Source organism: Pimephales promelas, chromosome 1, assembly GCF_988280905.1.
Source record: "Pimephales promelas chromosome 1, fPimPro1.hap1.1, whole genome shotgun sequence".
In the NCBI taxonomy this organism is placed as follows: Eukaryota; Metazoa; Chordata; class Actinopteri; order Cypriniformes; family Leuciscidae; genus Pimephales; species Pimephales promelas.
Genome location: NC_142769.1, coordinates 269841 through 297073, shown reverse-complemented (window position 1 = coordinate 297073; position 27233 = coordinate 269841). Strand labels below are relative to the sequence as shown.

Here is a 27233-nt window from a genome sequence, read left to right as displayed (position 1 = left end):
TGACAGGTATGAAAGTGCGGCTGTGAGGGATAGACTTACTGTGTTTCCAACGGCATCCGCTGTAAAAAGCTGAATAAAACGGCTAGATTATTTAAAATTTTCCACAGCTTACATTGTCGGGAGTTTTTAGTCAACTGACATTTCTTGGAAAGATATTTTTCCAGTGTTTCATGAGCAGAACAATCCGAAAACACATTAATTAACAGTACAGTCCATTGAAGAGATGCAAGTCTATCCCTCACAGCCTCGCATTCATTCTCATTAAAAATCAAAGATGGCGCTGCCGTGAATAAGGCGTATGAGTGGACAAAGGAAACAGGCGACAGATGAATACAAACTAAAAGTCCATGAAAAAAATAAAAAAATAAACAGAAATGTTGTGAACAAAAAATTCCAGATAATTTGAAACATTATTTAATGTTTACATTTTTTTGTGTGCATGTAGTATAAACTTTGAAATGTCTCCTTAGTAAGATAAAGCAGTCATCCATTTTATTCCAATTTACTGAATTCTCCCATGTTGAACACTGTTGGGCAAATTAAATCAGCTAATGAGAGTGTGCATTAAGATTTTTCATAATCCTCCAAAAGTGTCCGTAGTTTAAGTATGTGCCACTCTCATGTCATGTTAGTTGTATTTTTCCACCTTGTCTTTTATTTCCTTCTTTCTGATGTGTGTTGTGCCATTTCAGGGACTGGTCTTCATCGGACTCGGTTCCTTACACACGCGGCAGGAAACAGGATTTCCCAATGCCCAAATTTCAGACCTCTGAAGCTCGTAACTCTCGTTTCCTTCTTGCTGAGCTTCATTTTCTCCAGTATTGCCATTGTGTTTTCCATCCGACCAAATCAGCATTTTTTCACATTTCAGAGAAAAACAAATAGGCAACCTTTGCACTTCAACAATTATTTGCACAATTCTTTAAGCTGACTGGAATGGCTCACAGATCAGCCAAACACTTTGTGTAACAATGCTTGGCATCATGACTTGTGCTCATGTCAGGTTTGTCCAGGCCACCCCATTAAATTCAGGGTGAAAACAAATCAGCTCATTAGAGACTTCCAGAGGACACTTCTCCCTGTCCATGAAGAAACGAAACACTGTTCACCTCCTTACTCAAGCTTCTCGACACACACACACACACACATATTAACGTCAATCAAGTCCAGCATTGTTGCAGTTACAGCTGAAAAACGCAGGATAAAGATCAGATAGTGGCTCATCCCCCCAGACACCCAAACCTACACCCCCCACCGCATGACAGGATACTATCATTTAACTCAGAGAAAGGTGTATATAAGTCTCACACACTTCAAACACACACTGGGGTTTCCATGCTTGAATTAAAGGACAAACATGAAGAAATGTGCCACTCCACTGGTTGTGTTGCTCGCCTTATTAGTTGCTTTACAACCTTCAACTCAAACAGGTACGTCACCCACTTAATGTTTATTATGGGAATGTCATAGACTTCCACCAATAAAATAATCAAATTACATAACTTCACATGCTATTCACAACCAAGTTTGCATTTGCTTAATCTCATTATGAATGTGAACTTTTTTTGTAGATGTTTATGCAAAATTTCCCTAGAATATAAAAATGTGAAATAAATTTGACAGCTGTGGAGAGGCATGAGGATAGAAAGTAATTTAATGGTGTTGGGAAATTTTGAGTTCACATGATTCGAGTTCGAGTGACTTTTTTTCCGTTAAATATTTCATGCCATTTTGTGCGTATATATAATATTTCTGCAGATTCAGGTCTAACTCAAGCTGTCGAGGCCCTGATAGACACAGTGTACGTCCTTGAACCCGAATCATATGAAACTCTGTATTCTTGTGTTAAATTCAGTTTTCAAGGATAGAGAGATAAATTGGTGTCTGATTTCCTCCTTATTACCCACAGTGCACTTTTATTTGGAGTATTTTATTTAGTATCAAAAGTATCAAAATCTAATGCAAAGAGAGATTAGAGAGCGGAGAAAAGAGCTGAACGAGTCTGCCGTTTTAAGAATAGTAAAGTCCTATCTGTGGACTGATGACTGTGTCATGCTTGTATTGCTGGATTTAAGTGCAGCCTCCGATGCCGTGGATCCGATGTAGATTAGATTACGTCATGAGGTGTTCTGTGATCCGACACTATACTGGGTTTCATCTTTCACTAATTCATGTATGTTTTGGTGTAATTTGTTGAATTACTCTGCGAGGTGCCTCAGGGCTCGGTTCTGGGTCTGGTCTTATTCTCCGTATATATGCTCCCGTTCCCTATTAGAGTATCCTGAGGTGTCTTATCTTATATATAAAGATGATCTCCAGCTTTATCTTCTGTTATCTGGTATAAATTATGTGTCCTCCTTGCCTTGGTAACATTTAAAGGACATTAAAGATTGGATGGATGAAAATTTTCTCCACCAAAATGAGAAATGATTATTCTTTTGGGCTATTAGACAATATCAGCTCTTATTTTGGTCTTCTTCAAGCTAACATTTGTACCCATGTCAAAAACCTGGGGTTATCTTTGATCCATCCTGAATTAAAGTAAACATTTTAGCAAACTTTTTCTTATTTTTAGTGATTTGAAGACTGTTATCCACACATTCAAAGGTAATGAATATTTCTGATAATAACGGCATCAATAATACCTCTTCGATGTGTGGTGTATGTCAGCATCTGAATTGGCTCTCATTATTTCATTCATTCCTGCTGTAATAGTGGACTAAACTGCAACACACTATTTAAGGTTTCTTGTTCCTCTGCCATTCCCTTATTTTGTTCACCTGTGTCTTGGATAACACGCCTACGTCTTCGATTTAAATGAATGGGTATAGAGCAGTGGCTGCGATATACTTAAACATATAACATTCGTTGCCAGGATTTTTTTAATGATACGTCGCAGAAGGAAAATGACGTTTAAGTTGCATAAAATCGGTTATTTGAAACTCCTACATTTCACAATAGTTTTTATCGACATTTAGAAAATAATGTGAAAGTTTTGCACAAATCTTTAATGGAAACGTGATGGTCCCTAAAATATAATCTAATAAAATATAAATATAACAATATTATTAAAATATTACTCAAATATAATCTAATAAAATATAAATATAATAATAAAAATATAAATGACTTAACCCTCAGGTGCTCTTCTGTCACTTCTGACTGAAAAATTTTCTGTTTTGAAATTTTAAAAATCACAGCTTTTTCAGAAAATTACGAAACTTGGTGACTTTTATGGCATTAGGGTATGAGAACACACAGAAAAAAATTGGGGTCATGATTCGAGCAATTTAAGTGGTTGTAAAAAATGAGTCACACTTTTGCTCTTCTGTCAAAAATGACTGACCCATAGGAAATGAATGGGAAATTGACCAAAAAAAAAATCTCTGAATTTTTGTATGTACAATCGACAAATCGGCCACAATTCTAAAAAAAAGTACACCGCAGGAAAGGGGTGACACTCTACAACATCTAGAGTGCAAAACAGACACACCCACCAACACACACACATATACAAACACACTCTTATACACATACACACCAATACATTTTGATTACAAAAAGTATGTTTTGAATTTTTAAAAATCACAGCTTCATCGCAATGTTACGAAACTTGGTGACTTTTATGCCATTATGTATGTGAACACACAAAAAAATTGAGGTCATGATCTGAGCATGCTAAGTGTTCTTAAAAAAATAGTCACACTTGTGCTCTTCGGTCAAAAATGAGCCCCATAGGAAATGAATGGGAAATTATAAAAAAAGAAAAGAAAAAAGTGAATTTTAGTTTTTTGTCAATTTTTTTTTTTTATAAGAAATAGTTTTTGAGATTGTTTCAACTATATATACAAATCCACCAAAAAAAAAAAAAAAAAAATGTGTTCATAAACATCTGGGCAATTCACATGCCTCTCCATAGAGAGCTGTACATGCCATCTAGTGGTCACACCATGATGCTACGCTTTTTCTCTATACTGTAACCAGATGGTGCTAATTTCCTTCAAAAACATTTTTTTTTCTGAAGGCCTAGACTCTATATTAAACTAAAATACTGCATTAATATTTTTTTGAAAAAAATTATATATATATATATATATATATTATTTTTTTTCCATGGCAAAAATAAACCATAAATATTGCATAAATATTAATAAATTCAATTAAATTGTCTCAAAATACCAAATTAGAAAGAATAAATATTATAGAACAAAAATAAATTGCATTGGTTTAACTGGGATGAAGAAAGTTTCATTTTTAGGTGTCCGGTCACTTTTGACCAGGAAGATAACAAGTGTGACTCCGAAACGAAGAGCACCTGAGGGTTAATGAATGAAGTAGCACCAAATAAGTGTTCCTGATCTGAATTGTGTATTCAATAGTCTTTCCCTGATCTGACTTTCCTGCATTCAGACACCAGCTCGTTCCTCATCTACAACGCGGACCACAACAGATGCGTGACCGCCGTGAGCTCCACTGCCGTACAGGTGGCCGAGTGCGACGTGTCGTCCGAGGCTCAGCGCTTCCGCTGGATTTCCTCTTCTCGGATTATCAGCCTCTCCTTCAAACTCTGCTTGGGGACTCAGGACGTTAAAGACTGGGTCAAGATTCTGCTCCTGCCCTGTAAAGAGCTCAGTCCCCTGCAGGTGTGGGAGTGTAAGAACGAGACCTTGTTTGGCCTGAAGGGGCAGCCGCTGCACCTCAACTACGGCAACCGCAATGAGAAGAGCGTAATGCTGTACAAGGGATCAGGCACTTGGAGTCACTGGCAGGTTTACGGGACCAAGGAAGATCTGTGCTCTCGTGGATATAAAGGTATGAGCAAAAGTCCATTAAAACCTTAAAAAAAAAAAAAAAAACGATTCACATCTAAGTTTTCAATAACACTTTACAAAAAGGTTCATTAGTTAACATTAGCTAATGTAACATAACAATGAGCAATACATTTATTACAGTATTTATAAATCTTTGTTAATATTAGTTAATAAAAATACAGCTGTTCATGTTAGTTCACTGTGCATTAACTAATGTTAACAAATACAACCTTTGATTTTAATAATGTATTATTAGTAAATGCTGAAATTTATATGAACTAAGATTAATAAATGCCGTAGAAGTATTGTTCATCCTTAGCTCATGTTAACTAATGAACCTTATTGTAAAGTGTTACCAATATTGATATTATGGTAACGCTTTACAATACGGGTGCCGCTTAACTAATGCACAGATTATCATGAGTTAATATACAACTAATAATTATCTAAGCCATTCATTAATGATTACCACATTAAGAACTAATTAAGAGTCTGTAAGGTTAATGTATTAGTTCATACATTAATTGTTTTTAATTAAATATGTAATTGTGATATTAACTAATTTTGTTAATTAATATGTTAATTACCTTAATGAGCCAAAGCGTTGTATTTCAACTTGCAGATAATATGACAGGTACACTAATATGCATTAATACATGGTTAATTACTTCATTGTTAGTGCAAATTCATGTGCAAATTAATGCAATTACTAAATGACTAGTTAATAATGATGTGCCCCATCAAGTAAAGTCATAACATCATGATACCTTTGCAAATCATTAGCTAATGATTAATTAAAGCAGACAACTGTAAAGTGTTACCGATATTATGAATGACAAAGTGATAGGTGAAACGTTTGATCAAACACGGAAGCCATTTTCTTCATTTCTTTATGTTCTGCAGAGACATATACACTATCTGGCAATTCGTTTGGGAAACCGTGCCAGTTCCCGTTTAAATTTGAAGAGAAGTGGTACGCGGAGTGTACGGTGGAGGGCCGGTCCGACGGACAGCTGTGGTGCGCCACCGAGGCCGACTACGGCATCGACAAGAAGTGGGGCTTGTGTCCAACCACATGTAAGCTACACTACTGCAGCTTTTCTATTGGATTGCATGGCATTTGTTTGAATTATGTTTTTATAATACATTTTAAGGGTGTTTTAAGACATTGTAATGCATGCATGGACATAAATAATCATAACTAGGATTACATAAATTAATGGAATATCGTAAAATTAGGATTATATTAAAAGTTACGTCTATAAAGACTGTAGCAAGTTGTCATTAAAGTCTAAATGAGTTGATTTTGCAGTTTGGATCGGTTTTTCAGATCATGCATTTATCATGGGGTGCAAAATTTAAAAGTTTTAGAGCAAATGCAAAAATATTGAGACATATATCCATGTTTCGCTGTATCGCCCAGCCTTATTTACACGTATTTGAGAATAAAACAGCTATTCCTGCAGTTGTGAGTTTATCCCACTATGGACTTGAGAGGAAGGAAGAGAAGACGAGAGAAACGCTGCTGTTGCTGATCTACACCGTCACATTCCTTCTTTTTCCTGTTTTCCTTTGAAAATGCAAGCAGGATAACTGGAAACTAATCTGCTGACAAACACATCCTATAAAACACACACACACTTACCCGACCCCCAAACCTACCCATCAGTTGTCACCCCGAGGATATTGTGATCGTCCACTGTAAGTTTTAGCTCTGTCTTCCTCTAGCCAGCTCCGGGTGGGACAGTGACCCGGTGACAGGTGTGTTGTATCAGAGGAACACACAGTCGGTTCTGACCTGGCATCAGGCGAGAGCGAGCTGTCAGCAGCAAGGGGCCGATCTCCTGAGCATAGCAGAACTGCACGAGCAGAGCTACATATCAGGTGCACACACACACACACACACTGTAATTGAGTATTTCAATATGCATGCATTGACTGGTTCTGTTCTGTATGTGGGGTTGGACCTGCTGCTCCCCCCGCTCTGGCCAGGCAGGGCCCAGAACAGAACCATACCGCCAACAATACCTGGCAAAGTGGTCCTGCCAGAACTTGAAGATTATAAAATGATACAATCCATAAATTACCATTTGAATATACTGTATGCTTTCTCCTTTAGGTCTGATGAACGTCATTGGCTCCACACTGTGGATTGGACTGAACAGTCTTGACTTTGACAGTGGCTGGCAGTGGAGTAATGGACAGCCATTCAGATATCTGAACTGGGCTCCTGGTGAATAATGTCCCATTCATGCACCCATATAAAGCAGGTCCAATTTGAGTTTTGGAATTGATGAGATGTTGTGTAATCTTCAGGGCACCCGTCTCTGGAACCGGGCCTGAACTGTGCCGCATTGAATGCTGGGAAAGCATCAAAGTGGGAGAGTATGGCCTGCAGTAAGAAACTGGGCTACATCTGCAGCAAAGGCAATTCCACAGACCACACACCTCCACCAGGTACTGTACGACACTACACAATACATATACGTTACTATACCATTCGAAACCACACGACACTATACTGTACTATACCATATGGTACGGTAAGATACCATACTATACTATATGAAACCATACCATACGATATGATACCATACGGAGCAGTACAGTACGCTACGATACAATATGCTATGCTACGATATGATACGATACTATACCATTCTATACCATACCGTACGGTACAATACGATATGAAACGCTATGCTGTGCTACGATAGGATGTGATATGATACTATACCATACGATACCATACAACACGATATGGTACTATATTATACTATAACATACGAAACCATACAATATGACACACTACAATACGATACGATACTATTCGATTCAATTCAGTTCGATTACCATACCATACCTCTCGATTCGATTTGATTACGATACGACACAATACAAAACGATACGATACAATACGATACCATACCATACAATACCAAATCATGTGGTACCATACAATACGATTCGATAGGATATAATGATACGATACTGTAAGATACATTACCTTACTATACAATTAAAAAAACGATACGTTTACCATACGTTTACAATACGAAACCATACCATACCATTATTTATTAATCCCCAAATGGAAATTATGGAATTACAGCATCAGAAACACACACACACACACACACACTCACAGCCAATCAAATAAAATAAAATAAAACAAAACAATACAAATATAGCGGCTTGTATATATTTTTATAGTGGCTTGACAAAGTTTCATAAGCTTTCTAATGTGTTTTATCATTTCCACTAAGAGAATAGTTTTTTCCTGTGTTAGGCAAAGACCAGCCTAACTTCTGTCCGTCTGTGGCGTGGGTGCCGTACGCCGGCCATTGCTATCGTCTGCAGCGCAGCAAGAAGACCTGGAGCGACGCGCTAGCGGACTGTCACAGGGACGGCGCAGACTTAGCCAGCGTTCACAACATCGAGGAGCACAGCTTCATTATATCTCAGACTGGCTACTGTAAGTATGAGCTGTCTCTTCGTCCATGTAGAACCAAACAAACACATAAAGGTCTAGGGGTACAATTCTCTCCCGGACGAGCCCCCACATTACCGGCTCAATGCTGACAAATGTTGACTTCACTCGGACATAGTGAAGTCAACATTATTTTAACATAAATAGAATATATAAAACATGAAAACAACATAATGTTCATATGTATCAAACATAGAAAACAAAAAACTCAAAACAAATGCTAAAAGCAAGCTAGACTAACAAACAAGCAAAGGCCAAAATCAGGCACAAATTCATAGAACTGCAAATACTAAATGAGGCAAGTGTGTCGAGTTACAGTCAAGATATTTGAAGGAAAAAACTTTTAAATATATCTTTTTATTGCTGAAAGATGAGTTTCATCAGGGGTACTTTAACACAGCCTAAGCTTCAATAGAGGGAAGAACGGGTGGATTATAATCGGATCCGCTTACTTCACTGACCTCTGTGAGCGTGTGCTCTGTAGTGCCGACCGATGAGCTGTGGATTGGACTCAACGATCAGAAGGTCCAGAACCTGTTTGAGTGGTCGGACAGGACACAAGTCACCTTCACCAAGTGGATAGTTGGAGAACCGTCACACCTCATGAATCGCATGGAGGATTGTGTTCTAATCAAAGGAAAGGTGGGTGTTTTTTATCATTATTGTTTTCCCCGAACCCTTTGTGAGCGATCAGAGCGAGTGTGAGGATCATGTGAAACTGATGTGTGTATGTTATCGAGTTCCTCCGTCTCCGTAACAGGAGGGCCGATGGGCAGATCACATGTGTGAGACGGAGCTCGGATACGTCTGCAAGAAGAAGTCCACCAGCAAACCCGCTGGAGCCGTGGAGGTCGCCAGTCCCGGGTGCCAAGCCGTGAGTCCAGACGGGTTTATACTTCACAAACAAAAGAGAAAATCAGACAGAGCGGTTCTGAAATACATAGTCACACTTGCGCTCGCTCACGCTGGTTAAAAATAAGGGCATTGTAAATCTAGTGGAGGCGTTTGGTACTGCTCGTTTTTTTGAGATATCGACCTTAAATTTGTTACACAACTTGGCTTCTGTTTTAGAGTTAAATAATTTGGAAAACATGTTCCAGTGGTGTTGTGTGAGTGATGAGGAGGCTGTGTGTGTCTGGGTCCACAGGGATGGGTTCGCTACAGATCTCACTGCTATCTCATCGCCACTGAGAGCAAGGCTTTCCCTGAGGCCAGACTGCAGTGCGAGCAGACGGGGGCTCGGCTGGTGGACGTCTCCGACAGGTAATGCAGACGAGACGTGACTCGTGGCCTCATGGGAAGAGAGTCAGACTGGGATCCCGAAGGTTGCAGGTTTGATTCTCAATACCGGATGAAATGCCTTGAGAAAGGCTCCTAACACCCAATCGCTCTCTGGGCGCCGAAGCAAGACTCCAGGAGTGTTCGTTTTCCAGCGCAAAAATGTCACTCAAAGTCTGTTGCATGACATAAACCTTAAATATTATATTTTAAACCTAAATTAAAGGGTATATAAAGACCACTCAGGGTGTGTGGATGATTGTATAGTGAAAAGAATTGGTTATTAATGAATGCGTTCGCCTCATTCATGTGTTCATTTATTATTATCTTAATAGATTATCTCTGGACTAATGCTGAACATCTAACAATACAAATGATCTTAATGTTCCTTAAAATCCAGCTTCGATCTCTTTATGGACTTCATTTTCCCCTTTGAGTGAAATACGACCCATATTCTCCCATCTGCTCTATCCATGTGGCATGTTTCGTTATGATATTTCATTCCACATGCATCACTTTATTTCACTGTTTCGTCTTCACTTAGATACGAGAACGCTTTTCTCATCAGCCTGGTCGGTCTCAGTCCGGAGAAGTATTTCTGGATTGGCTTGTGTAACACCAAACGCCTGGAGCTCTTCCAGTGGAGTAACGGAGATAAGGTCAAATTCACACACTTTAACGTGGGCATGCCAGGTGTGTGGATCATTAGCTCCTATGACATGTGGATATGAGGCTTGCACCGTCTGAGTCCGCCTTGTGTTTGTTCTCCGGTCTGCTAGAAAGGCACCAGGGTTGTGTTGCCATGCTGACAGGAACGTCCGCGGGATTATGGGATGTTCTGGACATTAACAGTAAACAGAAGTTCATCTGTAAAAAGATGGCGGAGGGCGTTACAACTACACGAGCGCCACCGATAACACAACCTCTCGCCTGTCCATGGAGCTGGAATAAGAAAGATCCAGGCAGTTGCATTCAGGTAAATGTGAAGCAGATAACGTGCTCTTTAATAACGTCATCAAGGGGACATCGACCTCAGAGTCATCATTATGCTAAAAGTGCACAATTAAGAGATGATATGTGTGTCTCAGTGTAACCCCTCACACCCGGGTCCTACTCAACCCGCTCCGAGCGGGCCTCGAACCCGGGTCTCCGGCGTGAGAGTCAGGCACTCTAACAAGGAGGCTAAAGACTGCAGCCTCTAGCGCTAGAGCGTCTGTTGAGATCGGGGAGTGAGGTTTACTCGCACAGCAACTACTAGCTGGCCTCCGTTACACTCACCCCCCTAAACCTCACTCTCATCCGGGTCACGGCACCAATGTAACCCCTCACACCCGGGTCCTACTCGCCCCGCTCCGAGCGGGCCTCGAACCCGGGTCTCCGGCGTGAGAGTCGGACGCTCTAACAAGGAGGCTAAAGACTGCAGCCTCTAGCGCTAGAGCGTCTGTTGAGATCGGGGAGTGAGGTTTACTCGCACAGCAACTACTAGCTGGCCTCCGTTACACTCACCCCCCTAAACCTCACTCTCATCCGGGTCACGGCACCAATGTAACCCCTCACACCCGGGTCCTACTCGCCCCGCTCCGAGCGGGCCTCGAACCCGGGTCTCCGGCGTGAGAGTCGGACGCTCTAGCAAGGAGGCTAAAGACTGCAGCCTCTACTCGCAGAGCAACTACTAGCTGGCCTCCGTTACATCAGCAACAACAGCACTTTCTTCATTCTGGTTTCAGAGATCTCGTTTCTAAAAGCTTATCGTTGAAACCGAAATAAGAACATCAGCGTTCCTGTTCAACTCAATGTTGTCCCATCATCTGCAGTCTTTTTATACTATAATAACTGCAAATGTCTGTCCATGGAAAGCCATATGAAATAAATCTCTGATGTTCATTTCTCCGCCTTAGGTATTCCAGAAGCCGGAGGATGAGAAAAAGACTTGGTCGGACGCTCGCAGTTTCTGTCAAGCTATCGGTGGTGACTTGGCGAGCTTTCACTCTATACTAGAACTCAACAAATTATTGTGAGGATTTTATTCTGTTGTAACTCTCTCTGTGTGTCAGTAAAGCATGATGGTTGTGTTGGGAAGAGTGTGTCTGGTGGTAAAGTGTGTGTTCTGCAGGTTTTCGAGCTCCGCCCCGGCGTGGATAGGCTTCAGTATGCTGAACAGTGGCTCTGGGTTTGAGTGGTCGGATGGGACTCCTGTGAGTGTTTCTCATTATATTGAGTTATTGAAATGGTTATGTGACTTCTTTCGGGTTGAATGGTGACCGTCTCGCCCCCCCCCCAACCCGGATACGGTGTTCTTCACACGGACGATTCCTGCCTGGTGTCCCTTTAAAGTCAATGTAATCTACAAAGTGTAATATATTATATGCGACTGAAACGGTGGAGGAAAGGCTTGAAGCATTAACTGGATCTTTCTCTAAGGTCCAAAGATTATTATCCCCGGATTATGGCTTAAAACCATGCAACGTCACACATACTGAACGGTAGAATATATTGTCAGATTAACACAGAAAACATCCGGCTTATTACTAGCCTGACGTCGTGGTACTCAGACTCTAGTCTCAGACTTTAGGGAGTCTGATGCTGCTCCACCGGCTCTGATGATGGGGCGTTTTAACAGAACCAGGAGACAAAATGTCACTCAATTGGGTCGCTGAATCTACACTTCCCAGTTCTCCAGTGGCAGCCATCTTTGTTGTAAATGAATTCAACCCAAGCGCTCTTTGGTGACGCAATGATTACATCACATTTGATCATCTGTCAATCATCATATAAAGCCCGCCCTGACAATGTGATTGGTCCGAACAGCTTTGGTTCGGGCATACTTGCTTCACAACGGGTCAAGTCCAGACCGAACTTCTTTTTCCAATATTGTGGGCGGGGCTAAGGTCAGATATTGTGGGCGGAGCTAAACTCAGCTGGTATGGGTGGGGCTGAGCTCAGATTTTGTGGGCGGGGCTAAACTCAGCTGGTATGGGTGGGGCTGAGCTCAGATTTTGTGGGCGGGGCTAAACTCAGCTGGTATGGGTGGGGCTGAGCTCAGATTTTGTGGGCGGGGCTAAACTCAGCTGGTATAGGTGGGGCTGAGCTCAGATATTGTGGGCGGAGCTAAACTCATAGGTGGGGCTGAGCTCAGATATTGTGGGTGGGGCTAAACTCATCTGGTATGGGTGGGGCTGAGCTCAGATATTGTGGGCGGAGCTAAACTCAGCTAGTATGGGCGGGGCTGGCATTAGGCTAGCTTATTACATGACTACTCACTGACTAAATCAACATCCAGACATCTATGAATTTGAGTTGGAATTATTTCACGCGTCTCATTTATCTCACAGCTTCTCGTTAAAACAAATAATTGTCCACTTTATCATACCAACAACTATCTACTATGTGAATGTGTGTTTGCATTTCTTTTCAGTCTGATTTTGAGAACTGGGGGTATGGAGAACCCAACAACTACAACAACCAGGAGCACTGTGCCGAGACTGGCCCTAACTTCCGGCGCTGGTGGAACGATGCGGACTGCGAATCCTTTAAAAACTGGGTTTGCCAGATACCAATAGGTACACATACATGGATCTGATATTTATGTCAAATACATCTGTGTATTAAATATTAGAGTGTAAATGCAGACTAACCTGCCACTGATGTACTGATGTGTTTCTTGGTTCTTCATGTGAGGTTAGAGTTAGGGTTAATTCACCCAAAAATGGCAATGCTCAGAAACTAATTTAACTAAATACTGTTTTGATTTAAATTCTGATGAAACTAGTCCCATACAACATGCTCATACACGTAACAATAATACTTTTTTACTGTTGCTCCAATAGGCACAACTCCAAAACCTCCACCAACTTCTGCAAGCCAAGGTTAGGAACTACTTCATAATCATAATTCATTAGCACTCATCTCTTTTTTCTTCACTTCAGCATCACTTACATATTATACATATTTAATTATATATGAGATATACTGAGATAATGCCTCAGTTGCATATTTAAATATAACATTTCAGAAAACATTTGCAGTCAATTGACAGCTCCTGCTCAGTATCTCCTGCCATTTCATGGAATAAAGCTTCAGTTGTGGATCAGGTTGTAAACATTGTCAGTTGTGTTGTTTTTACTCCACAGTGGAATATAACGTGACATCTGATGGCTGGATCCAGTGCAACGGGAGTCAGTACTTCATTAACGAGGAGCTCCTGCCTATGGAAGAGGCGCGCTCCTTCTGCAAGAGGAATCACGCCGATCTGGTTGTCATTACTGGTCAACCGGAGAGGAAGTTTTTATGGAAGCAGGTAATGACTGCGATTCCCATTAATGCTGTGACATTACGGCAGGATCATTCAGTGGGACGACTGACACTGTTTTACAGATATCCAGGAAGTCAGAGAATCAATACTTCATCGGGATGAGGGTGGAGTTGGACAAATCATTTAGGTGAGATTGAAACAGCTGGATACATAAATTAGTTATTATTCAACAGGCATTTATTTAAGTACATTTGTGCTGGTTTTATTATCGTATTTCTTTTCTTTTCTATTAATAGCTGGATGGACGGTTCACCCGTTGTATATACAGCATGGGATCAAAATGAACCTAATTTTGCCAATAATGATGAGAACTGTGTGTCCATTTACAAGAGTATGGGTAAGACTCCTCATCAGTACTGTTCCCATGTCAGCCAGTTTAACACCAACTGGCCTCAAATCCACTGCCTGGAAGTTTCTATTAAGCCACAAGACCTTGGTTAGATGTTTCAGCTGGGTTTAGTTGTGGTTGGAATTGAGCTTTCCATGTTTTCCATGTCTTTTGACCACTAGATGTCACTGTGCTGTGGTTCACGACCCTGGTCTCAGAGTAACCCCTGCGCTGCACGTTTAGGGTGTGTTTACATGACAACAATGCACTAAAAAGCTTTTTATCGTACAGTCGACAGCTTTGTCAAAATTATCACGCTAACCCTCGAAAACGACTAAAAACACTGTATTCTGCTGCCAGGCCAGTAGATGGCGATGTCACCCTGTAAACAAATACATGCACATGTCGTCACCGTTTTCAGAAATGCGTGTTTTTGCAGTTTATACGGAGAAGATAACAGTATCGTTTTTCAAAAGTTGATTCAACTCATCAGATAACGATGGATCTTAGCGCTTACAAGCATTTTCTACGCGCGACTTTATGTTCATTTCACACGCGTTTCACAAAAACACACTTAGCACGATCGAATGCCTTAGAAGGGCTCGTAATTGTAGCACACGCTTTTATTTTCAAACGTTTTGCATTTTTTTATGAGGCCAATAATCTATAAAAGCACAAAGCTATGGGTGGAGACACCAGCAAAATGGCTGAGCCGAAAAAACACTTACTTGATTGTGACGTCACAGCAGATTGCGCTTAAATTTCCCCCATAAAGGAGTTATCTTGACATTTAAAGTCATAAAACTTGTAGCTACAATAAGCTGACTGTTATTGTCTATTGTATAGTTGTGATTTTCGGTTGTGTATGTTTTTATATTTTCTCCAACAAATTCTTTTTCTTTTAAATAGTAAATCAACTCCATTGCAGATTTGCAGAGTGTTCAAGGGAGTGTTAAACACATTTCAAGGGTTCTGCCATTTTGCCTTTTGCTGATAATTTACTCGCCCCCATGTCATCCAAGATGTCCATGTCTTTCTTTCTTCAGTCGAAAAGAAATTAATGTTTTTTCGAGTGTTTTTGATGAAAACATTCCAGGATTTTCTCCATATAATGGTCTTCACTGGGTACCAAACGGTTCAAAGTCCAAAAGAGAGTTTCAGTGCAGCTTCAAATGTCATTAAACGACACCAGACGATGAATAAGGGTCTTATCCAGCGAAACGATCGCTCATTTAATAAATAAATAACAAAGTTTAAGTTTTATAAGCTCAAATCTCGCCTTGTTCTGTTCTGTGATGCGCGTTCGTGACTCTCCTGTTCGAACTCGTTCATCAAAATGAACAAATAGTTTTTCGATTCATCTGGTTTATTCAACGAACGAAATGAACGAAATGACTTGAAAAAAGATTTGTTCATTTTGATGTGAAAAAAACTAGGGATGCACCGATACCGATACCGGTATCTGGTATCGGCCTCGATACCACATTTTCTAAAGTACTCGTACTCGTTAAAAGTCCCCCGATACCGGCGACCGATACCATGTTCTGAGAAATGGGTTAATCACAGGCGCCGAGTGCCCACCCCCAGGCTCCGGCTGCAGCTCAGAGCGGGGAGATGGGGAGACATGTCAGCCGTGTGGAACAGTGATGCGCGGGTCAATGTAAACAACCCGCACACTACCAACGTTTTCAACTACCCGCCCGCTACTCGGACCGCAAAAAAAGTAAGAAAATATTGTACCCGACCCTCTTCCTGACCATATTTTTTAAAAGTAGTACATGCTCATCGTAGCGTCATTGGGCCATAAACGTGTAACAACACAGCATCGCAAGAAGACGTAGCCTACATAATAACAAAGGCAGCACTTTGGTCATTATCATCTTTCATTATTTCGGTAAATGTCTCCCACACTTACTCTTTCTATTTGTGTATTTGCGGAGCTTCCACTCCCCAGGCTTCACCGTTTCTCTTGCCGCCTCCATCTCTGCAGACTAGTGATCATAGACATGGCCGGTTCGTGAACGAATCGGTTCTTTTTAATGAACCGGTCGAACCAGTACGCTAAATCGAACTGAATCATTCGCATCAGTTCACGTCTTGCGTCAGTGCTTGATCCACAAGTTACTACAGTTACTCACTTTCAGACATGCCTGACAGTCCCTCCGAGTTGAAATAAACCAATATCCCGAATTATATTTTACTCCAGTAACTCTAACAGTTCACTGAACTGAGACATGTTGTTGATACTGCTGATACTGCGCATCCGCGTATAGTAACGAACGCAGAGGTACAGCGGTTCTCGGATCACACCAGTACAGAACTGAGAACTGTTTAGACTGAGCTTGTGTGTCATCTTCGTGCCAGTTATTCAGCCAATAAATAAATTCGGCCTATATATTTCATAGAAAATTCTATCTAGTACTATATAAATACAAAGGTTTAATTGGCATTTTTTTCCAAACGACCTGACCGACCGCGACCCGAATATCATTAAAAATATTTTTGGATGACCCGTAACTGCGGGTAACCGCGGGTGACCGCGGCGCAGGCACGCGCTCATTTTGGATCAACCCGTGCATCACTGGTGTGGAACAATTTCAAAGTGAATGGCTTTGGATTAGGAGAATAAGTTTACTTGTAGTCGCCAAGTTACTTATAGTCAGTTGAATGTCTGTTGGGGGACCAAATAAATAAAGTGTTATCAGATATTAAGCTGATCGTACTAATACTCTAGTCTACTTAATACTCTAATGACAGTTAGTTGACATGTAATTGAAAAGTTACTTATAGTTAGTAAAGTGGACTATCGAAATAAAGTGTTACCCAAGTAATTTAATCAAGGACCTAAAAACCCGTATATAAAAATATTTAAATCATGTTTTTTTTGTTTTTTTTATTAAGTACTCGGTATCGGTATCGGCGAGTACTGAAATGCAAGTACTCGTACTCGTACTCGTTTTCCAAAAAAGTGGTATCGGTGCATCCCTAAAAAAAACAAACCTTTTCAGGTTTTCAAGTCCATAATGTCATAAAGGCAAAGTACATTGATGGACAAGCAATGTGGTTGAGAATAAAATTTAGGTTGAAAATGGGTATAGTTTTACATAAGCTTATAAGATCAAATTAATGTTCTTATATACTGCACCTACAATATTATGTCATGTCTTTGCCAAGACCTATGTGATTATAAAGCTGCATTATGCTCTATTCCCAGCACAAAGTATTAGCAATATGTTTTTTTTAAAGGATTCTGGAATGATATCAACTGTGGTGTGCCGTTGCCCTCCATCTGTAAGAGAAGTTCGGACTTTGTCAACACCACCATGTTGCCCTCCACTGTGCCACCAGGAGGCTGTACTCCGGAATGGACCATGTTTCAGGGCAGAGTGAGTGTTTCACTGTCTGTGAAACAAGGCCTACATTAACAGGCCCGTATGAAATCTGCACATTCTAATTCAAAGCACTTGTATTTTAGTGTTACAAGTATTTTAATACTAAGATGACGTGGCATAATTCTCGGGACCACTGCATTTCACATGGAGGCAATCTGGTGTCCATTCGGCGTCATGAAGAGCAAGGTGAGCATTACACTTCTAACACGTTTACCTGCACACCAAAAAGTAGTTAGACAATTCGTTCCTTGTCTTTTCCTTTCTTTATTGTGTGGTTAAGTACCCATGGGTTACTTTACACAGATTGTTTTTGTGTAAATGTTCTGTGAGACCATAGGTATATCAAACTCTACATTGAGAATTAATCATTCTTTTAGCATAAATCATTGTTTGATTTATTAACATAGCCCTTCGGGGAAGGGGGAATTGACTGCAGTCATTATCACAGCTGTGAACTGAGCCTGCCCCGATCCTTTGTTACTCCGGCTCCACCTTGGTCCTCCAAGCCTGACTTGGTCCTCTGTTCCTCCAGATTTACTTTGGTCCTCTGAGCCTGCCCTGGTCCTCCGTTCCTTCGGCTTTACCTTGGTCCTCTGAGACTGCCCCAATCCTTTGTTCCTTTGGCTCCACCTTGGTCCTCCGTTCCTTCGGCTCCACCTTGGTCCTCTGAGCCTGCCCCAATCCTTTGTTCCTTTGGCTCCACCTTGGTCCTCCGTTCCTTCGGCTCCACCTTGGTCCTCTGAGCCTGCCCCAATCCTTTGTTCCTTTGGCTCCACCTTGGTCCTCCGTTCCTTCGGCTCCACCTTGGTCCTCTGAGCCTGCCCCAATCCTTTGTTCCTTCGGCTCCACCTTGGTCCTCTGAGCCTGCCCCAATCCTTTGTTCCTTCGGCTTTACCTTGGTCCTCTGAGACTGCCCCAATCCTTTGTTCCTTTGGCTCCACCTTGGTCCTCCGTTCCTTCGGCTCCACCTTGGTCCTCTGAGCCTGCCCCAATCCTTTGTTCCTTCGGCTCCACCTTGGTCCTCTGAGACTGCCCCAATCCTTTGTTCCTTTGGCTCCACCTTGGTCCTCCGTTCCTTCGGCTCCACCTTGGTCCTCTGAGACTGCCCCAATCCTTTGTTCCTTTGGCTCCACCTTGGTCCTCCGTTCCTTCGGCTCCACCTTGGTCCTCTGAGCCTGCCCCAATCCTTTGTTCCTTTGGCTCCACCTTGGTCCTCCGTTCCTTCGGCTCCACCTTGGTCCTCTGAGCCTGCCCCAATCCTTTGTTCCTTTGGCTCCACCTTGGTCCTCCGTTCCTTCGGCTCCACCTTGGTCCTCTGAGCCTGCCCCAATCCTTTGTTCCTTCGGCTCCACCTTGGTCCTCTGAGACTGCCCCAATCCTTTGTTCCTTTGGCTCCACCTTGGTCCTCTGAGACTGCCCCAATCCTTTGTTCCTTCGGCTCCACCTTGGTCCTCTGAGACTGCCCCAATCCTTTGTTCCTTCGGCTCCACCTTGGTCCTCTGAGCCTGCCCTGGTCCTCCGTTCCTCCGTTCCCCAGGTATTTCCTTTTTTCGGTACTTCATTCCTTCAGCTCCACCTTGGTTCTCCGAGCCTACCCTGGTCCTCTGTTCCTCCGGCTCCACCTTGGTCCCCGCCTTAGTTTACCTGTGTCCCGGTACCCTTGGCTACTATTGTTAAGGATTTTTTCATTTAGTTTATTTTGTATTTCTTCTCATCTGTAATAAACTCCTCTTGGGTTCAAACTCTCCGTTAATCTGTAATAATACAGAACACTCCTTTCTACAAAAACTTTACAATAAACCATTTTCTCAAGTGCATGTAAACCTAAATGACTGTAAGTGATGTAAATTTGTAACTCTTTAAACTTGAACTCTAATATAATACCATGTTCCTACCAGGCACAAAGTTAGTAAGTTTACCTAAAACTTTTGTTGCATGAAAAATTCCACGCAGAAAACAAAACAGTTCTGCTAAGAAACCAGCCGATCAACAAAATTATTAAAATATGACCTTTTGATTCTGTTTGCAGCATTCCTTACTACTCTAATGCTGGCTTCTGATGATGACGTATGGATTGGCTTTAATGATGTCAATTGGGAGATGAGGTTTTTGTGGACTGATGGCAACGGTGTCAGCTACACGAACTGGGCCAAGGGTCAACCTTCATCGCTCCCAGATGGCTCTTCCAGGATGTATGGCTACTTTGATTCACAGGCAGGTGTTCACACCATATTGCTGACAAAGGTTATCTTGTGTCTATAAAGATGACCATAATCATAATTAGAGATAATCTTTTGAGATGAGATGTTTATGCCAGACATACAAAACATTCCTAAAATTATCCAAATATGACCAAAAACAATTATTGTTTTTCTTGTGATGTGCACTTTTTTGTTGCATAAAAAACGTGCGTTCACACCGCCGCTAGGGAGATCGTTAAAGTGGCTGGAAGTCATTAATTTTCAATGTGCGCCGGAAGTTGAAGAAGTTGAGAAGTTGAAGTCAGGTCAACTTTATGGTAATGAGCTATGATGCGGTTTGGCGGCAACCAATTGGAATGTAGAAGTGCTCCCCTTAAGAAGATTCCAGAGAACGCAGTCAAGTAACTTTGGTTCCGACCACATTAGTTCCCAAGAAAAATAGACCCGACAGAGGAAATCTGACACAAGCAAATCTGACCGAATTTTATATTTTTTAGTTCTTTACCTGACATTTTTGCCCCCTCAAAAAACCATTAAAAATTACGAACATTAAAATGCGATGACGTTAGCCAATCACAGCGGTTGACGTTTACTTCAGTCTCTGCAAGAGGCCACACCCATTGAGATTCAATGTTCTTCACCAAGTGTGAAAATAAGAATGAAAAATTATTTTTAAAAAGTTATTTTTTTTTTTTTACAAATATTGGACTTTTAGTGGTGCAAAACACATTGGAAACTTTATAAACATAATTTTAAAATCTGAAAATGCACTTTAAACCTGCCTGTAAGCAGTGTAAACAACAGCTGATTGTGAACTCATATCTTCTACAAAGTAATCTTGCAGGGACGAGTTACCTCTTACAGTATCAATTCTCACAGGCTATGTTTGTTTGGTTGTGTTTTTAAAATCCGGAGTTAATTTATCTGAACTCTATTCTATCTAGAACTATGACTGTGTCGTCATGGTTAGAAACCCAGGAAAGATGACGGGTGCGTGGAAAGTCGAACTCTGCTCAGATGAGAGAGGGTTCATCTGCAAGAGGACAACAGGTTAGAGAGAGATACCCACACTGCTTACAATCTGAACACAAATCAGTAATTATAAAACCATGTCAATGCTCATTTCAACTGATGTATTTAACCTTGGTGTTACAGACTCTCAGCTGCCTCGTCCTGTGACCACAGTAATGCCACAACATGTTTTCACAATGGGAAATGATTCATATAAGGTGCAGATGATGAAAATGAGCTGGGATGAAGCAAGGAGACAGTGTAAAGCGGATGATGCGGACCTGGCCAGTGTGCTCGACTCCATCAGCCAGGCGTACACCGTCCTCAGAGTCAGCAAACTCAAGGAGCCTTTGTGGATCGGCCTCAACAGCAACCTGGTACCCCATCACGATGAAATAAAAAAGCTCAATATGTCAACCTAAATATGACATTGCATGTTCGGCAGTGTGGAACATGGCTTTTGGCAAATGATAAATATCCCTGTGGATCCTGGAATAACAGAGCCATCACAGGATTAATGCCAACAAAATGAATAATTATGCCCTCCAAAAAAAGATATATAGGACTAAAATGTCCCTGTTATGGACACGGGAAACCCAAAATTGGAGGAATAGGTTATGTTCGGGATTGAGGATTAGGGTTAACAATTTGTTTGCTTGATAGAAAATGTTGTTCCAAGACCAATAAAAGATGTTGACAAAAATGACAAAATCATGTTTTTAATGTCCTACGAATTAAATTTGTTTGCTTCAGACTAGTGGCCGTTACCGCTGGGTGGACAACTGGCTTCTTAGATACAGCAAATGGGCATCAGGAGAGCCCAAAAACAATTTAGCGTGTGTGTATATTGATACGGATGGCGACTGGAAAACGGCTTCATGCGACAACACATATTATTCCCTGTGCAAGCGATCCCCAGGTATTTCATTCAAAATTCTGCATGCCATAAATATCTAGATTGTCTTGAATAATTTTACTCGGGAACTGGTGTGGTATTACTTGTGTGACCATAGCTCAAAATATAGAAAATGGCAAAGAATTTACTGTATGCCATGGTCTGTCTGAATACTCGATTCTGATTAACTAGGATTGGGTATCGATTGATTTTTTTTTAATCACTTTATAACATTTAAAGCTAAACCTTAAAACTTTAACATTAAAACGAACACTTTTATAGTTTATTAACTCCCGGTTCCTTCCGTCAGACATCGCTCCCACAGACCCGCCTCAGATGCCGGGGAACTGCCCTGAGTCAAAGAAGCGCAAAACCTGGATCCCCTTCAGAGGACACTGCTACGCCTTCATGACCTCCATGTCGGACAACTGGGCTCATGCCACCGTGGAGTGCGTGAGAATAGGTTGGCATTACTTTCTGTCAAGTAGATGATCTCTTTTAACTTAAACAGAATCCCCATGAATGCTGTGAAACTGTGTTATGATACTCATTCACTTTCATTTCAAACAGCATTGGAATACAATTTAAAGGGGTCATGACATGTTCCTTGAGGTTCACTTATAATGTTGATCTACTATATGTGGAAAAATGATAATGCTCAAAGTTGAAAGTTTCTTTGCGAGCTCTCCATTACACTGTGCCTCAGTCAAATGCTCCGAACAAACATGTAATCGCCCGATGCGATCCGGGACGCCACTAAAATAAACCATCCACTGTATTCAGACGCTGGGATCTCCTGAAGTCTGTAGAGGGACTCAAACCAGCTGTTTAAACTGGACCATCAAAGCAAACATTCTTCCCTTTTTCCAGTTTTCCTGTTGTCGACAGACCGTCAGAAACTGAACACACATCTGTATCAGTGTAGACAGCGTCAGTCATTGTAATGGCTTCTGTTCGCTTTCGACGTGACGCTCACATCCAGTGAAGGCAAATGACAACCGTTTAGAGACTGAACCCCAACGGGAGTTTTGAGAAAACCCATGACCCCTTTAATCACTAGCAAAACACAGAAAAACAACTATGATTGCAGAAACTGTGTAATTTCAGGGGCATCGTTGGTGAGTATCGAGGACTCAGTCGAATCCCAGTTTATCGTTCAGAACGTGGAGATCCTGCAGGATGGAATCAAATCTTTCTGGATCGGCATGCACCGCAGTCATTCGGGTTAGAAATGTACTTATTCCAGCACGCACAATGCTAAAAATGATCTCCGAACACCCTCTGAAAGCGTGTCTGTCGCAGGTGAATGGATGTGGATTGATAACACGGTGGTGGATCACACGAACTGGAAGCCCCGGATGCCCAATGACATTGGCCAGTGTGTGGAAGTGCAGTCGAGCACTGGGATGTGGAGCACGGCTCACTGCAACTCTTACAGGCCTTATATCTGCAAGACTCCAAAAGGTTAGTGGCAAATACACAAAAGCAATTTTTCCTTTCAGTTTAATAGTTATAAACGTGTACAAATATGTCTTTATATTTCAGTTATACCACCAACAGAGAAACCAGCGATACCAGGTGTGTATCTACATTTCATTTAGTGAGAGATAATGCACATCTGGCCAGTTGTTATCTCAGAATAAACCCCACAGGGTGATCAGGATCAGGACTTCATCATCAGCCTGAAGGGGTTTATTCTGAGATAACAAACGGCTGAATGTACATTATCCCGCTTATTACATGGACACTTGCCACATAAGTGTACAATTACACACGAAATATTGATCTGAGTTGAAATATTTATTATAGGTCTGTCAGTTTAGCGCGTTTAATGCGATTAATCGTGAGTTAACTATGACATTAATGCGATTAATCGCGAGTTAACTATGACATTAATGCGATTAATCGCGAGTTAACTATGACATTAATACGATTAATCGCGAGTTAACTATGACATTAATACGATTAATCGCGAGTTAACTATGACATTAATACGATTAATCGCGAGTTAACTATGACATTAATACGATTAATCGCGAGTTAACTATGACATTAATGCGATTAATCGCGAGTTAACTATGACATTAATGCGATTAATCGCGAGTTAACTATGACATTAATGTGATTAATCGCGAGTTAACTATGACATTAATGCGATTAATCGCGAGTTAACTATGACATTAATGCGATTAATCGCGAGTTAACTATGACATTAATGCGATTAATCGCGAGTTAACTATGACATTAATGCGATTAATCGCGAGTTAACTATGACATTAATGCGATTAATCGCGAGTTAACTATGACATTAATGCGATTATTTCGTGAGTTAACTATGACATTAATGCGATTAATCGCGAGTTAACTATGACATTAATGAGATTAATCGCGAGTTAAGTATGACATTAATACGATTAATCGCGAGTTAACTATGACATTAATGCGATTAATTGCGAGTTAACTATGACATTAATGAGATTAATCGCGAGTTAAGTATGACATTAATACGATTAATCGTGAGTTAACTATGACATTAATGCGATTAATCGCGAGTTAACTATGACATTAATGAGATTAATAGCGAGTTAAGTATGACATTAATACGATTAATCGCGATTGAATATTTTAATCGTTTGACAGCACTAATTTATTACATTAGTTACATTAGTAATACAAAACAATAGTCACAAAATGGCCGCCGCTGCGTTTGTATGAAACAAGAGAGAGCAAGTCCTCGATACTGGATGGCATAATTAAATAACTGTATGCACTAAATATTGATTTGACTGAGTTTTAATATTTTATTAGCTCACCAAACACAAAACTTCCATGAAGAAAAACTGTTCCTATTGTGTGTATATCGCTGATGACTTCCGTGACCCGGATGAGCCTTCTTGTTATCTGGGAATAATGTGCAGTTAGATGATGCAGTTAACCAATCAGAATCAAGTATTACACAGAGCCGTGTAATCATTGAAATGAATTATAATTAGAGCTGTCAAAGTTTACACATTTATTGATAAGACGAGTGAAATGCTGTGTGGTGTTGCAGTCGCTGTGGTGGAAGAGGCTCCTCACGGCTCCGCGGGGATCGCCGTCGGGGTCGTGTTGGTCATACTCGCCGTCGCAGGACTCGCCACATTCCTGTTCGTCAGGAGGAGCCCGAGGCCGGTGTTCGGAGAGTGTACGTTTGACAACAGCCTCTACTTCAACTCGGACCCCACTCGGCCTCCCGCCACTATCGACACAAAGGGACTTGTTGCCAACATCGAACAGAATGAGCAAGCCTAACACACACACACACACACACACACTAGAGGTTGCGTTAACCGAAAATTTAATTGGCATACATTTTATTAGCAGTGACGTGAAAATATCTGGAAAGCCGTCTGTCATTTTGAAAGATTGCACTGAGAGGGATGTGTTGTAAGTGTAATTCTCACTCTTGTCCACTTGGTGGCGAGCGGCTCTTGCGCACTATAAAGTTAATGTTCAACAGAATGGTTTTTATAAGGGGCTGTCTACACGACACCATTTTCAACTTAAAACGTAAAACTTTTTATGCGTTTTGGCCGTTCGTTTACACGAAAACTGCGTTTTGGCCGCCTGAAAACAAACTTTTGAAAACCGTTTCAATTTTTGAAAGCGCTCTCAGTTTAAACGACTAAAACGCGAATCTCTGAAGATGATGACGTCATGCACATGCGTATTTCGTGTTCAGTCTATAGTGTTTCATCGCCATCTTCTGGCTAAGCAGCAGAATACAGCGTTTTTAGTCGTTTTAGGTGTCGTCTGTATGCAGAAAACTCTGTTTTAAGCATACACTCTTAGAAGAAGTGGTTCTATTTAGAACCAGAAATGGTTCCATCCCCCGCTTCATATTTGGAACTCCAAAATGGTTCTATATAGAACCAATTTTTTGGTAAAAGGGTCTATTGGCCAAGTATGGAACCCCAGGGTTCTATATAGAACCCAGAGGAACCTTTTTTTAAGAGTGTATAGAACCTTTTACCAAAAAAATGGTTCTAAATAGAACAATTTTGGAGTTCCAAATACGTAGCGCTGATAGAACCTTTTAAGGTTCTATATAGAACCTTTTCTTCTAAGAGTGCATTGTTGTGGTGTAAACGTTGAGTTATGAATACAATACTTTTTGTGGTTGAACACGGAGTGAGCGATTACATGAGACGTGATATGGACTTCGGTAAGCTGGACTGTATCTTTCAACATATTTTTTTTTTATGTTCATTCATTATTTCACTGTGTAACGCTGTAATGGTGAAGGAATTGATCGCGTTTACTCACGCTCTGCTTCACTTAAACTCTCGAACCACGTTAAAGAGCGCCAAAACCGTATTTATTGTTTGAATTTTGTGATAAAATAGACAGAATATGAAATCTGAAACTTTGTTTCATATCAAAAATAACAAAGCTTATTGCGATTTATTGGACAAACATTCATGATGAAACCAGAAAAGTGACGCACAGTCTCTGTTCAACTTTCTCTTCATGAATAAATAGATGCATAATCTGGCCTATATGCCCCTCCTGAATGTTTGTGAATAAAAATTAAAATGTGAACAAAAACGATTAAATGGCTTATTATCATTAAAATGTGATTATTAAAATCACATTAAATTAAAATGTCAGGAATTAATAGATTATGATGGATTTTTTACAACCCAATGTGAAGTAAGTCTAACGCAACCTCTGACACACACACACACACACACACACACACACACACAGTGTGTTGCATTGATCTGGATCTCACATTTCTTAGAGCACTTTCTTTTGGAAAGTATCTTTTGTGCAAAAACATTTTTAAAAGGCATATTTAGAAATCTTGTGAAGGTCACAGCACATCAGTGTGATGATCCGCTCAGCCGAGGCGGACGGAAACTCTGAGTCCCGTTGCTCACAGAATGAAAAACTGGTAAAACATGTATAAGGACACTCTACAACCTATTGCAAATGTTTTCGTGAAAGTTTATCTATTAAATGTAATCTAAAAATCATTAAATACCATTACATTTAAAGTGTACAATTTGTGTTCTTTTTAGTGCTTGTTTTGTTTCTTTTTTGAGAGGGCTTGGCTGATGAAGCCATTAAAGATGAAGATGCTTCTGTGAGTCAGTGGTTCTCAAGCAGACTTCAGTGATTCAACATGAGATCAAACCAGCAGGAGTGTGTGTGTGAGTGTGTGGAGATGGCCCGTCTGGACTGGTCTGATGTCAGGAACTGCACGTTCACTCATTAACGCTGAGGATTGTGAGGAAATGACAGAAATCTGGAAGTTTCTGTTTCTAGCAGAACAACTCACCAGTCACACCGATTCACATGCTGTGTGTGTGTGTGTGATATCTGACACACACACACACACACACACACACACACACACACACACACACACACACACACACACACACACACAATCTCACTCTCTCTCTCACACACACACACTTGGGCTTCTATTGTTTATCCTGTGGTTTTACACACACTGAAGCAAACCCTA

General features: G+C 40.9%; 1 protein-coding gene across 1 annotated transcript; it reads left to right on the top strand.

Moving 5' to 3' along the window:
• Positions 1–1275: 1275 nt before the first annotated feature.
• On the top strand, positions 1276–26850 carry mrc1a (mannose receptor, C type 1a). The gene is made up of 30 exons (XM_039673064.2): positions 1276–1430; positions 4411–4812; positions 5715–5888; positions 6540–6695; positions 6931–7044; positions 7128–7268; positions 8101–8286; positions 8786–8943; positions 9062–9175; positions 9449–9564; positions 10124–10272; positions 10359–10555; positions 11478–11593; positions 11693–11774; positions 12995–13139; positions 13407–13445; positions 13710–13876; positions 13954–14018; positions 14128–14228; positions 17466–17605; positions 17695–17797; positions 19641–19825; positions 20757–20862; positions 20968–21200; positions 21577–21742; positions 22029–22181; positions 22826–22942; positions 23021–23182; positions 23264–23296; positions 24771–26850. Exons 1-30 carry the CDS (start codon positions 1358–1360, stop codon positions 25007–25009), a joined length of 4332 nt encoding a protein of 1443 aa, XP_039528998.2. The 5' UTR covers positions 1276–1357; the 3' UTR covers positions 25010–26850.
• The last annotated feature ends 383 nt before the right edge of the window (positions 26851–27233 follow it).

Bases quoted from the DNA above. Each gene is read 5' to 3' on its own strand.
- mrc1a (XM_039673064.2), top strand. From the start codon at position 1,358: ATGAAGAAATGTGCCACTCCACTGGTTGTGTTGCTCGCCTTATTAGTT. The intron at 11,594-11,692 runs GTGAGGATTTTA...TGTGTTCTGCAG, and splicing joins CTAGAACTCAACAAATTATT to GTTTTCGAGCTCCGCCCCGG. The intron at 23,183-23,263 runs GTTAGTGGCAAA...TTTATATTTCAG, and splicing joins TATCTGCAAGACTCCAAAAG to TTATACCACCAACAGAGAAA.